At 41.8% G+C, this 13,401-nt stretch overlaps 1 protein-coding gene across 3 annotated transcripts in view; it reads left to right on the top strand.

The window, feature by feature from the left end:
- Positions 1-13,401, top strand: part of stab1 (stabilin 1) — a 74,335-nt gene that overhangs the window by 45,664 nt on the left and 15,270 nt on the right. For 2 of the 3 annotated variants that reach the window (XR_006007112.1, XM_041944190.1), the window contains exons 44-58: positions 143-214; positions 1,608-1,727; positions 1,827-1,898; positions 2,181-2,261; positions 2,507-2,653; positions 3,364-3,498; positions 3,595-3,654; positions 5,016-5,192; positions 7,012-7,101; positions 7,704-7,850; positions 7,972-8,028; positions 8,111-8,279; positions 8,886-9,035; positions 10,729-10,833; positions 12,388-12,504. Coding sequence is in view for 2 of the 3 variants with exons in the window: in XM_041944190.1 (XP_041800124.1) it covers positions 143-214; positions 1,608-1,727; positions 1,827-1,898; positions 2,181-2,261; positions 2,507-2,653; positions 3,364-3,498; positions 3,595-3,654; positions 5,016-5,192; positions 7,012-7,101; positions 7,704-7,850; positions 7,972-8,028; positions 8,111-8,279; positions 8,886-9,035; positions 10,729-10,833; positions 12,388-12,504 (1,699 nt within the window). In the remaining variant the exon portion in view is untranslated. The remainder of the gene's footprint in view (positions 1-142; positions 215-1,607; positions 1,728-1,826; positions 1,899-2,180; positions 2,262-2,506; positions 2,654-3,363; positions 3,499-3,594; positions 3,655-5,015; positions 5,193-7,011; positions 7,102-7,703; positions 7,851-7,971; positions 8,029-8,110; positions 8,280-8,885; positions 9,036-10,728; positions 10,834-12,387; positions 12,505-13,401) is intronic. The other variant, XM_041944198.1, reaches the window with a different exon arrangement.

Below are 13,401 nucleotides of genomic sequence, written 5' to 3'. Positions count from 1 at the left end.
GTGACAAACTTGAGTTCTGGAGAAATTATTATTTGATTTGTTAATTGGCAAAGCACGGGGGGAGGGAGGGAACAGATGGATGAAGTGACTGACTCTTTTACTGACTGACTGTTTTCTCCATCTGCTCTGTTGTCGTCTCCAGACAGCCTGTAGGTGTATGATGGGCTTTCAGGGATGGGGGAAGTTCTGTTATCCCGTCAACCCCTGCAAAAATGTATGTATATGTGTCATTTTGCTGATTCTTGTGCAGCCATCTGCTTTATTCTGTCCTGTTGCAAGATACTGACACTTATTTCTTAAAAAAGAAATAGGGAAACTGAGGCGAGAGTAATTGGAATTATTTCACCCCATTGGCAGATGTCTTTTCTTCTTTTATGAAATGAAGTCTTGAAAAACAGAATGACTTGTTCATACAGAATTGACTGCTGGCATAAGCAGTAAAGGCAAATGGTAGAGACAAGAGGGGAATTAATAAAAAGATAAATAAGTAATAAAAATAAATGGTACCAACCCAATGATACATGCAGGAGGCAGAAGGTGTCCCCCGTAGATTATGTTTACTTGAACACAAAGAGCAATTTTCATGGATTTTTGACAAAGGTTCTTACACAGACCTCCTCAAAAACACAAGAACAACAAAACACGATTTTGTTTTTCCCTCTCTCTCAGTCAGTTAAATACGTGTAGTCCTCACACAGCAGCAGGTATGTACGTTGGTCTGATTTTGTGGATACAAAACGCATCATTTTATGCACAGATCACACAGCTGGACATCTTCATTAGTTATTTAAATCTGACAGTGAGTTGTTCCACACAGATTCCGAGTTCATGCAGTGAGGTCATTTGGACTTAAGCAGCAATCATCAAGATGTTTCTTCAACTGATTTTTTTATTTTTTTTACTTCAAGCTAATCTTTAAACTCCATTTCTTCTGGATAGTCAAAATAAATTCTGTGCAGAATGCAGCAGCAGAATAATTACAGTGTGCTCTCTGTGTTTGTAGCTCATTACCTCCAGCCCTACTGTTGGCTTATTTGGTGCATATATGTAAATTGCAACCCATTAAATGAATTAGCAAAGAATAAACTGTATGTATACTAACAGTAGTGAACAGACAGTAAAAATGGGAGCATTTGTTTGTACTACAAGATATTTCCCAAACTGCACAGATATGATTGTCTTCTAAGATGAGTTGAGAACATACACACTCCTGAAACGTTTGGGGTGAAGTTCCTGGAGAAGAACAGTTTCCTAGAGAGAAGCTGTCCTGCTTTCCTCTCAGCTCATTAAACCGACTTCTGCTTTTGAAGGATTAACAAGAACAAAAGGAGCTGATGTGTCCACTTAACTTCTGAGCAATTTTTATAACTTCAAACATAAAATTTTGGAAAATATATTTTCATATATATTTTTTTTGCCATGGGCACAGCAAGGCTACATCTGTACAAGTATACAAACTGATGGATGAATCAAGTTATCAGACACATTATCAATGATTTTATTAAAACTGAAAATGGATGCAGGGCTGTAAATGCCTGTCCTATATCAGCAATTAAAGATACATTGTTTGTGTGCGTGTGTGCTTGCATGCGTGTGTATGTGCGCAGAACAATGGCGGCTGCAGTAAACATGCTCGCTGTGAGTACATGGGTAAGGGTCAAAGGAACTGCACCTGCCTCCGAGGCCACATTGGCGATGGCTTCGATTGTCGGGGAAGCACCAACAATGTGAGTCACATGATCTCTGACTTCCCCCTGACTTCTGACCTCCCACTGCTGCACCCCTCCCCCCTCACAGGAAGTTTTGTTGTGTTGTCTGTCTTACAGGAGCTGTTCCGACAGCCAGAGAACGACTTCTTCCGTCGAATGTTATCTGTGAGTCCTGTTGGCGCCCACACAGTAAATAAAACTACACTTGCTGCTAAGTAGGTTGGATTTTTTGATTTCTTAGGTGGCACAGCGCTGACGACTGATAAAGTTAAAGCAATCACAAAATGGAAAATGTCATGATTAAAGTCCAACTGAAATAAATCTTTGCCTACAAATGAAGCATATAGCTCTTTGGTGTTTGTTTTTACTTGTGTCTTTATTTGGTTAAAATTATCATTGACAAAAAGGAGAAATTAATTTATTTTAATATTTTTTTCAGTGTTCTGTCTGTGTTCTCTCTGTGTTTCTCAGATGTCTGGCCCTCGTGGTCTTTATGGTGATGGGCCGTTCACCGTCTTTGTTCCTATTGACAGAAACAACAGCGACTCCTCTGTGTGTACAACATCTGCTGTTTGTATATTAACTAATATAACAGTAGAAATATTACCTTCCCTCAATTTTTTGTTTATCTTTAGCAAGAAAAACTATATGGTTAGTTACAAGTGGAATCACAGTATTAATCATATACTAAGTAAATATTTGTATGTGAGTCATGAGTGTGGATTATTTTTGCTGGTACATAATATGTACTGTACATCATTGATTGATTGTGTGTTTATGTGTTTGTGATTCTACAGTTTGAAGACTGGAACCGGTCTGGTCGTCTTGCTGACCTTGTTCGTTACCACATTGTTTCCTGTGAGACTTTGATGTTGAGTGACCTCAAATCCACCAAGCTTGTTGTCTCGACGTCGGGATACATGCTGCACTTCAGCCTGGAGCAGGTAACATGCGCACACATAAGCCAAACAGACAGACAGGTGCTGGACTCAATAATACAGAGTGTTGATCATCACCTTTATGAGCCAAAAGTCAGTGTGGGTTTTAAGAATAGGGTTTTACTGTGTGAATGAAAGTTAATGGAATCACTCATTCACTCTGTGGAGTCTTGAAAGTGTGTGGAGGACGCTAGCATGTCAGTTTTTACAGCAAAATCTGTTTAAATGTAAATTCAAATCTAAATTTCCTCAATCAGTAGATTTGCTCGTGTGAGTTAAGTGAATCCGCATCTGTTTGGTGAACTTTTGGTGATATGCAAATTTGTTCTGTTGACAAATAGCAAGCCATCTTGGCAGTGCCACAGTGTCACAAGACTCTGAACCCCCAATTGCTGAGGTGAGGTGAACGTGTTGATGTGATTTTCAATGGAGTGTATCTTTAGTAGCTCCACATGGAACAGGTTGTCATGGAGTTGTTAGCAGACAGTCTGACCTCTGATGGCATGTGCTATTATATAATTCAAAATGACTCATGTCTGTCAACAGACAGCTATCGAGAGGGATGAGCAAGTTTGTGTTTGGCTGAAAATCCTTCTCTCCAGCTGTCTCTATATCTTCACCTGTCTCACAATCCACCTTTCCACTCACGTCATCCGTGTTTGTACCTGTCTGCCTCCCCTCTCCGTCTCTCCACACCTGTCTATCTCTCCCTGCAGGGTTCAGTCTGGGTCAACAACAAATCAAGGATTGTGAAGAGTGATTACACCACATCTAATGGAGTCATTCACCACATCGACATGCTGTTGACGCCCTACAAGCTGCAGGACAAACCAAGTCTCCAGTCTAACATGGTGCTCTGAGTTTGATTCAAATGAATAAGTGACTGATGATCAGTCAGACTTAAGAGACAGGCAGTGTGACCTCTCTCTCTCTCTCTCTCTGTTTAGATGAACTTCTCCTCAGCCGCTGTGTTTTATGGCTACAGCCGCTTCTACAAACTCGTCAAGGTAAAAAAAAAGTATCAGTAACCTGAGTATCAATCAATAGAGTATCCATATCCTGAATAGTGAACACTGAAGTTACATAAGCTGTCAGAGTAGCTGACAGGCAAGAGTCTAGATAAGGAAGGTGGTCCAAACAGGCAAACAAATCAAAGCTGCAGGCTGGAAAGTCCAGAAAGATCAAGCAGAGGTTCAAATAGGCATGAAACAGGTTTCAGGCCTCCGATAACACTTTAACAGAATACAGGGCTAGAAAGAAAAGGAATTTAGCAGTCTCGCAGGGAATGAGTGGGAATGGGCAGGTTAAATACTGCAGGGATGATGAGGTTAAGTGGAAACAGGTGAGAGTGGATGTGGAAGGTCAGGTAAGTGCAGGGCAGAAGGGAATGGCTGAGACGGGGGGAATCCGATGGACTCGTAGACAACGGCAGGGAACAGGTTTTTAGAAGTGGAAATGTGGCTGGAGGGAAGGACTGAGAAGCAGATTGTGACATGTATTAAACTATGCAGAAGGGACTGCATTATACTTTATTTTAAGACTTAATGGGCTCTGCTTTGGTGCCGGCAGTAAACTGGTGAACTGGTAGTTTCTGTGGTGCACTGAGTTTATTGTCTTGCCTGCACTGGTTTTGTATCTTGGTGATGCGCCAGTGGTAGGAGAGGTGCAGTAGATGGAGAGCCATTTCCAGCTGCCATTTCCAGACATATTCACATCAACAGTTACATTTTAATGAATATATCAGTCTGTGAGAGCCAAAACTCAATATGCATGTAAAAGTTGTTTTGTGATTGTGAAGATTCCTGTATGTGTGTGTATGCCACTGCTAAAGTCATGCAAACTGCTGTTTATGCTCTTTGTAAAGTTCATGGACCAATGTTGATGCTCACTGTGTGCAAAGGTAACTTATGTAGTGTGATCACTGTATAAACTAGCTATATTGTTCATCAAGGATTGGCTTTGTGGCTCTCTCTTATTTGATGTGAGATTCGTGTGGAACGTGTGTGAGCAAGAGACAGAGCCTGAGAAACAGGTTAAGATAGTGCTAAATGAAATCACAAAGTGATTACAATTACATTAAAATGAGGTGGACATCAGTGACAGATTTCATGGAAATCCGTGAAGGCATTTGAGCCTGGACCAAAGTGGTGGACCAACTGACCCTGCCATGTGTTGAGCTAAAAAAATGTTTTGTATTTTTGTATGTAGAGGTTTTAATGTGTCTTTTCCATTCTGTTCAACATTGTGCAGTTGTATAAAGGGTTATATAAATGTAAATATAAAAAGATATGAGCTATTGTAAAACACTATTATACTAACTTATGCTGCTAGTGCCAGCACTGATCTGTACTCTGTGCTCTTTGTGCAGGATGCAGGGTTACTTCCAGTGCTCAAGTTGTCCATCCACCAGCCGTTCACCATGCTCTGGCCCACAGACGAAGCCCTCAACTCCCTGCCAGCAGAAAGACAGCGCTGGCTCTCCAGCCCCGACCACAAAGACCAACTGGCTGCTACTGTGAAGGCTCACATCATACGCAACTCCAGGGTAAGAGGAGGGAGGGGAGGAGGAGGAAGAAGGTAGTAAGAGGATCAATTCCACAGTAGTTAATACTTTGACATTTAGATCTTCATTTTGAAAAGATAGTTACAAGGCAAAAGGAAAACAGTGATTAAAAAAAGCACCAGCGTGGCTGTATGTCACATTCTCCTGAATGTGATATCTCAGGAACTCCTTTAGCTTCTTGAGGGAATTTCTTCGAATGTGGCACAACATCCACTTGGACCCCAGAATGAACTGATAAGAACTTGGTGGTTAATATTTAAAGGTCACTATGACCTCATAAAAGACATTTTTGACCACAACTCAAACAATTCATACGCTACTTATGACAACATTTCACACAAATGTCTCATAGGATAAAATGGATAAGTGATTACATTTCATATCCAAAAGGTTAAAGGTCAACTTCACTGTAACATCACTACGTTCTGCAATAATACTTTTCTGGTCGTTATTCAACACCATAACTCAGGAACAGAAGGGCATAGTCAGATAAGATAAGATGAAACTTTATTAATCCCCTGCCGGGGAAATTTGGGTACCATATTTCACTTTCGGTCAGATACTGAATTGGTGACTCTAATCTTGGGCATCCACCCTGAAACTGTGCTGATTGTACAGATCTTCTGTGCTGCCGGGTTGAAGATGTGTGTGAAGCATCCATGTTTAACAGTTTGTAGCTTCTCTACAACAACATCCATATGGACCAATGCATCTTCAGGTGATTACTGTTGCATCATGTGATGAAGCTCTCTGTCAGTCCTCTGTACTCCTCTGAAAAAACAGTCTCTAAGTGAGACAGCATGTATCTTACTGGAAATTCTTCACTGGAGTCATAAATGTCAATACAGTGAGAACTTCCATTTCACCAGAAATACATTGAATACCTTTTATTAAAGTCCTCGCTGCTTATATTATATGAGTCTGGACAGACATTGATGTAAACTGCAACTTGACTGGCTGGCGGAGGCAAACAGCCACGAGGCAGTAATTCTTGTTATCAGTATGTATAATTTGTTCATTTTCTCAATTAATCCTTTTCTTCATGAAATGTCAAAAAACAGTCAAAATGTCAGTCATGGTTTCCCAAACCCAGGCAGAAAGTCATTCCCACTCCACCCCTGCTTGGAACTGAAAATATAAAGTTTGAGGATCGTTGCTGGCGCTGTCAACAAAGATTGTAAATTCAGAATATAAATATGATTTGTTAAAAAAATAATCTGATTTTTTGGTAATTTTTATTTTGTTTCAGTTGTGTTTAAGTGAAGTGTGTTTTATAGTGATAAAATTACTCTCTGGTGGCTTCGGCAAGAGCGATATAACAGCTATTTCTGGTTAAATGAAACACATCTTACTCTCTTACTCCTTACGTCCATAATCACAGATAATGTGACTGGAATTTCTCCTGTCTGTCTGGGACGTTGAAGTCTTCCACCTAGAACAGCAACAACTGGAAGCTCTGCAAACAATTGGCTGAAACTGACGTGAAGTTCAAGCTGGTTCTTCCAAGTAATTCAACAACATGGTGTAGACATTATTTTATTTAGACATTATTTTATTGACAGCCCTAGTGGTTGCAGAGGAAAGGTCATAGGGTCACCAGTCATTAGGAAATGTGTATCCTAACGTGAATGTGAATATCTGAAATCAATCAAGCCAAAATTCAAAAAGAGGTGAGAAGCAGGAGGATGGAGAGTCTGTCTGAGTGCCTGTTGTAGCTCTAGAAACAGATCAGTGTGATTTTCTCTGTGTGTGTGTGTGTGTGTGTGTGCGTGTGTGCGTGTGTGCGTGTGTGTGTGTGCAGGTGATGGGTTTCAGTCAGCCGGATAAATACTCATCCTTCCGTACCATGCATGGATCCACCATCAAGTACAGCTGTGACAAGACCCTGGTGGTAAGAAAAAACTCTCGAACACACACACACACACACACATCAAACAGGTAGTCATATTGGCTTCTGCACCTGACAGATGGCTGTTGCTATGGTAACCAGTATTGTCTACCATGGTGATGTAGGAGAGAACACTGTTTCTTATTGACGACAACAATAACATCCTGGTTCCTGACAAACAGTGGTCGCTATCTGAAAACTAAAAACTGATCCATTGTTGTCTTTTAGTTCTGGTCTGTGTCTTGTTCACATTGACTTATAACCAATTAACCAAGAGCTGTGAAAAAGAAGTGATTTGAACTGACAGGTAACACACTAGCTGCATTTACATGGACCCTAAGATTCCACCAATAATCTGAATTATAGTCCAATCAGAATAAAAATGCCTCATGTACCGACCTCTGACGGAAGACACAGGCAGATCGGGATTTATTTTCATTTGGGTTTGGAGGTGCTATAAACCTTTGACATATATGTTCAATGTGGACTGAACAAACAAATAAAAAATTATGAAACTTTAAAGGGCAGAGCTTCATGAGGAGAATTTACACCTCAAAAATACATATCGTGTGTGTATGCGTGTGTGCGTGCGCGTACGTGTGTAGGGGGCTGTAGTGATTAATGATAACGCAGCCAGGTTAGTGGAGCGCTACCTGAACTTCAAAGAGGGCTTGGCCTATGGCATCGACCAGTTACTGGAGCCACCTGGCCTGGGAGCGCACTGCGACACCTTGGAAAACAGAACCACTTACGTAAGTAGTGCTAATGCTATTATCTTAAGACTGCTGCTTCAATGCTCACCATATAACTGCTAGTACTTGTATTATTAATTATAATTAATTTTTTTTTTTCCCTTAACCTAAAATGTCTCAGGGACGCTGTGGGCGCTGCTTCAGCCCTCCATCCTGCCCCTTCAGGCACGAAGACACGGTAAAATCTGCCAAAAACAGAAGTAGCTTGTACAATACATAAACTATGAAGAAAGATAAATGTCAGTCCTGCCTTCTTTCAGGGAAAGACGGAGACTTGTTTGAACTATCGCTCCAGGTATGGGGTCGGCTACTCACCTTGGTATTCCCACCTGGACGATCCTTTCAACCGGAGGGGATGTAAGAGAGTTTGTCACTTTCCTTCCTGGGTCCAGAAGTGCTGCAAAAACCATTATGGCAGAGACTGTCAGGGTAAGGAGGGAAGGAAGGCATGTAGGGAAGATGCTCCTGTAGTCAGACATTCATCTCAATCTGGAGAAAGTCTTGTGTCCCATAGACGCTCTAGTGTTCATTTTTAGGACCTCACCATTGGGCCATTTAAATCTGGGTTTCATCCTCTGGAAGACTGGAATGGGATCAGGACATTGCACATTAGATTCAGATATTTTCTTGTGTGCATGAAGGAATTCTGTCTGCATGTTGCTGCTGTAAGAAAGTTGAGGGTGTCATTGAAATCATCCTCTGGAACTGTTTTTATGCAATCTCACCTTTGGACCAAAGTGCTGTTGTATTTTTGCTACTTGGTTATTACCCGACTTTTAGAAATCCTTACCTGAGGCATTTGTGTGATTGATGAAAATGTCCACCTCCAGAAACACCTCTAGTTGGTTTTGTCTTGGTTATGAACATCTTCCCCCTTCTGTCATTTTATTGAACTTCATCATTGCTGTCATTTTGACACAGCATCTTGTAGCAGAAGTACAAGTGACACCGTAGTGTTAAGAATACAGACTCTGTTAAAGTTATTGGTTATGTTACACAATTGTTTTGACTTCAGCCCTTCCCTGTGTGTTTCAGTTTGTCCAGGTGGTGTCGAGGCCCCTTGTGGCAACCATGGTGTCTGCGACGATGATGTGCGTGGTTCAGGAAGATGTACGTGCCACCAAGGCTTCAGAGGAAAAGCCTGTGAACTGTGTGTCATCGGCCATTATGGCCCCAACTGCACAGGTACACCAGAAACAGGAAGCCCAAAATTAAAAATAACAGTGTGTTGTAACCCAAGCTAGAAGTCAGACTTCGTATTTGTGAGATCCTCCTGTCTGAAGAAAATACCAGAATGAAGTAATGTGATTCTCTGTGGACAGTTTCACAGCAAAGTGATCATGAGATGTAAATATATTTTAGCTTTTTGCATTATATATTAGTTTTTAAAAGTATTCTCTTGAGGCACACATCTCCATCGGTCCTTAATTTTAAGTGAATGTGGTAAAATACCGAATCCAGTTTATAGGTTGGATACCAGTAGCCAAGGTTGAAAAATACCCACATTCAAACTCTCAAGCCTTTTATGTCTCCTCGCTGTTTTTTATTAACAAATACCAACATTCCAAATATTCATATAGCAGCATCTCATTTTTATCTTGGGCTGGCCGTTACTTTCATTGGTTGAAGTGACAAAAATCCTCAGCGGCAGATTGTATCATCAGTACACACATAATAATCCAGGTAACTCCTGTACCACCTTGTTTCGTTACTGAATATGAGGCCACTGACGTGCAGTAGCGATCATAGCGAGCAGAAGGTTTGCAGCATACATTACTCTGCTAGACATATGGAGTAGATTACCATTCTTCAACTTGTTTATTGTTGTTTCACTATCAATGATCTCCACCTGCTTCACAAACTTGTAGGAGAAAACATAAGCAGGCCAACATGACCAATCACAGTTCTTGTTGGCTCTGTGTGGTATCTCCGTTTCTGCTGTAGCCACAGTGTGTAGTTCCATTTTGGAGGAGGTTAGCTATGGTATAGCAACTGAGCCGACACACGAACCCGCCATAGCTGTGGTGTAAGCCCTTACAGTTGTAGGACCACGGCAGAAATTAGAACTTTAATGTATCCTCCAATAATGTCTTTTTAATCCCCCACCCCCAACCCCCCAAAAAATCTGAAATCAGCAGACAGTCTCACCCCCATCAGCTCTCCTGCAGTCTGTCTCCATAGCAACACTCCACACTCACCATCACACAGCTGGGTGTGCTTCCAGCTCAGGACAAACCTGCCAGCTGTCTTCACTCAGTCACCCAGCAGACCGAGTTAAAAACATGAAACAGCTGCTGATCATCTTCCATTTAGGTTCCATTTAGGTTTTAATGATCTCCTCAATGTCTGTCAACTCACGAGTCTCCTTGCCGCGAAGAGGAAACCAGTCAGAGTTGTGAATCAGTAGCACATTCAAAACTCTTTGTCATTGCAGCTGGGAACAAAACCCATCACCATGGTTACTGAATTAATCCCAAACTGATCCGGAATCACAGAGTGAACTGAATTAAACTGCTGAATTTTTCATCAGGTGTCTACAAAACAATGTTTAGCTTCACAGATCAGTGTAGCACACAAGGGAATTTAGTGCTCTGTGAGTCAATGTTTATTACTGAAGTGCACCTTGGCAGTTGTTTTATTTCCATAGGTTTGTACCTTTGACCTGTACAGAAATGTTCCAACACAAATGTTTATCTTTTGTACTGAGGATTCAGTCAAGAATGTTTCATATCTGTCAGTCACCTAACATTGCCTATGGAGAAAATGAACCAGACTGTTCAGACTGCGGAAACCTTGGACACCTGAAAAAACTCCATTGTCGGATTATTTTGAATTAGCAGAGCGAGGGAGGTTGAGTCATGTTATTTCTCTTTCACAGTCTGCAGCTGTGGGAAGCAGGGAAGGTGTGATGAGGGCATTGAGGGTTCTGGACAGTGTGTCTGTAAACCAGGCTGGGAGGGTGATCGCTGCCAGAACGAAAGAGGTGAGTTTTTCTCCTGAATGTGAGGACTTCAACACAATTAATGTTGTCAGAAGTCAAAATTATCAGTTTGGTGATATTTTTTATGTTCCTTTTTGTCAGCAAATCCATGAAAAGAACAAAACCAACAATGTGTTACTCTGTCTCTCAGTGCTTTCTGACTCCCCTATTCTGTCTCTGGCTTTGATGGGATTTGCTGATAACAAGAATCACCAGACTTAAAATTTAACTTTTACCTCCACCAGAGGACACAGTATATATCTTTGTCTTTTCGTACATTATTCTAAAATCTGACTGATTTAAGTTACATTTGGTGGAAAATGTGGCCATAGGACAAGCAACAAATGATTACCTTATGCTGAGTGTCTTGATCAGTGGCACAACATTGTGGCCATTTATAAGGCACTTTGGTTTCAGAAGCAAAATTCTTCCTAAGTCCTGTTTAGACCAGTTTGCACAATAGCTGAGCGCATGTTCAACCTGATCCTGGAGCTAGAGAGAGTGCCACAGCTATACAACATACAGCCCACACTTCTGGGGGACAAGTTGGAGCATACAGGGGTGGCCCACCACCTCAAAGCATGGTTCATGGACTGCCTCACAAAATGACCACTGTATGTGAGGATGCAGGACTGTGAGTCCAACATGGTTGTCTGCAGCATGGAGGCCCCGGCAGTCTTCCTTTTCACCCTCCACACTGCAGACGCTCAATCGAGTTAACTGCCACTAGCTGAAGTTCTCTGATGTCTCAGACAGTATCTGCTGAGGAGATTCAGGTCTTCTGGAGTGCAGGGGGCACTCCTTAGGACCTTTTTCGACTGTGTGGTGGCAGCAGCCACCTTCTATGGAGTGGTCTGCTGCATCTCGACTGCTGACAGGAAGAGACTTCACAGAGTGGTTCAGAAAGCCACCTCTGTCCTTGGATGCCCCCTCAACCGGGTGGAGGTTGTGGGAGAGAGGGAGATGATGGCTAAGCTATCATGATGGAGAACATGACCCACCCCATGCAGGACACTCTGACAGCACTGGGCAGCTCCTTCAGCTGCAGGGTGCTTCACCCACAGTGTGTGAAGGAGTGATACCGCAGGTCCTTCCTTCCTGCTGCTGTCAGAGTTTACAATCAACACTGCACCCAGTAGACCAAACACACCCAATCTGACAAATTCACTCGTGAAATATCAGTGTATAATAAACCATGAACTGTCAACCAGTATTCCTATGTGCAGTAATGTGTAACCAATTATTATTGTTTATGTATATGTTTTCTTACTTCTTTGTTCTCACATTTCATGTACAGGTGGTGTCACAGCAACACAACACATTTAAAAGCTGTAACTCAATGGTTATGACTCCCTTGAATTCATCTTTTATCCCATACAGGAGTTAGGTATCATCAGATAGTCATCTTGATTGTTTGTGTGGAGGTGTTGATCCAGCTTAAACATTTCTTGAGTGTTTTCTAGGTTGCTAAAATCTGCTTGTTTTTACAGTTTGAAAGGCCTGTTTAACTTCTTTCTTTGCTGAATCATCCATCTGTCTGTCTGTCTGTCTGTCCAGGCTCGATCCCAGAGGAGTGCCGGCAGTGCCACGCCCAGGCGGACTGTGTGCCAGGTGCTGGTTGTCAGTGTAAATCTGGATTTCAGGGCAACGGCACCTTCTGCAGTCCAGAGCCACGTGAGTGTTCTGCAGCTCAGGGTGATTTATCAGCGTAGATAATGAATTTCTGCAGCGTTTCTGTCTGCATGATGGTAGTGATTCTCCAGCAGTTAAAGTAGCAACATGATAAGACATCTCAAACTAACCAGAGCATTGTGATGGTGTCGGTAAGTAAGTAATAGTAGCTTTTTTAAAAAAAAAAACAGTAGAAAGTGCTTTGTAGCCACAAAAGGATGACAAACTGGAAACAGAGTCTAGAACTCTGACCTTCAAAACCTGATAACAATGAAAACTCCTAAAATGTTTGGCCGACAGCCTGCTGCAGGATGTTAGGTCACCCTGATCCCACTGGCTCAAATAAACAACTTCAGACTTTTCTCTCATTCAGATGAAAAAAGATGAGACTATGGAGTTCCAGTGTTTACTTTCAGCTTTAATTTGAGGAAGACTGCATCCACAATGGATCAACAGCGTAGGAACTGTTCTCTTTCACAATTTTCGAAATGGACAAATTTACATAAAGCTATAGGTACTGTGTCAAGGCTCCAGACTGCGACCAAAATATACTGCATGTGTGACGAATTTTTAGTCAGTTAAAATTGTACAAGGTTGCATTTGTGCGAGTGGCCCAATCTGGTAGAAACATTGCCCTGCAGAGCCGGAGAGCTCCGTCAGATGTAGATGCTGCAGTTCCAGACCCACCCACAACAGATGGACATGGCTCACACCAATCTTGGAATTTACAGCGAAGCTATATCAGGTGTTATCAATACACAGACACATTGTCATTCCTGACTATCTGAAGATAGATCACGAGAAGAGATCATGAGAAAATGGTAGGTATACCAGTGGAAAACAGTTCATGCCACAATGATAGGAACAGATTACTCATTCAGAGTATTTATGGTGAATAAT

The sequence above is a fragment of the Chelmon rostratus genome, chromosome 2 (genome assembly GCF_017976325.1).
Source record: "Chelmon rostratus isolate fCheRos1 chromosome 2, fCheRos1.pri, whole genome shotgun sequence".
In the NCBI taxonomy this organism is placed as follows: Eukaryota; Metazoa; Chordata; class Actinopteri; order Chaetodontiformes; family Chaetodontidae; genus Chelmon; species Chelmon rostratus.
Note: the sequence above shows the minus strand (reverse complement) of the source record. Positions and strands in the feature narration are given on the sequence as shown.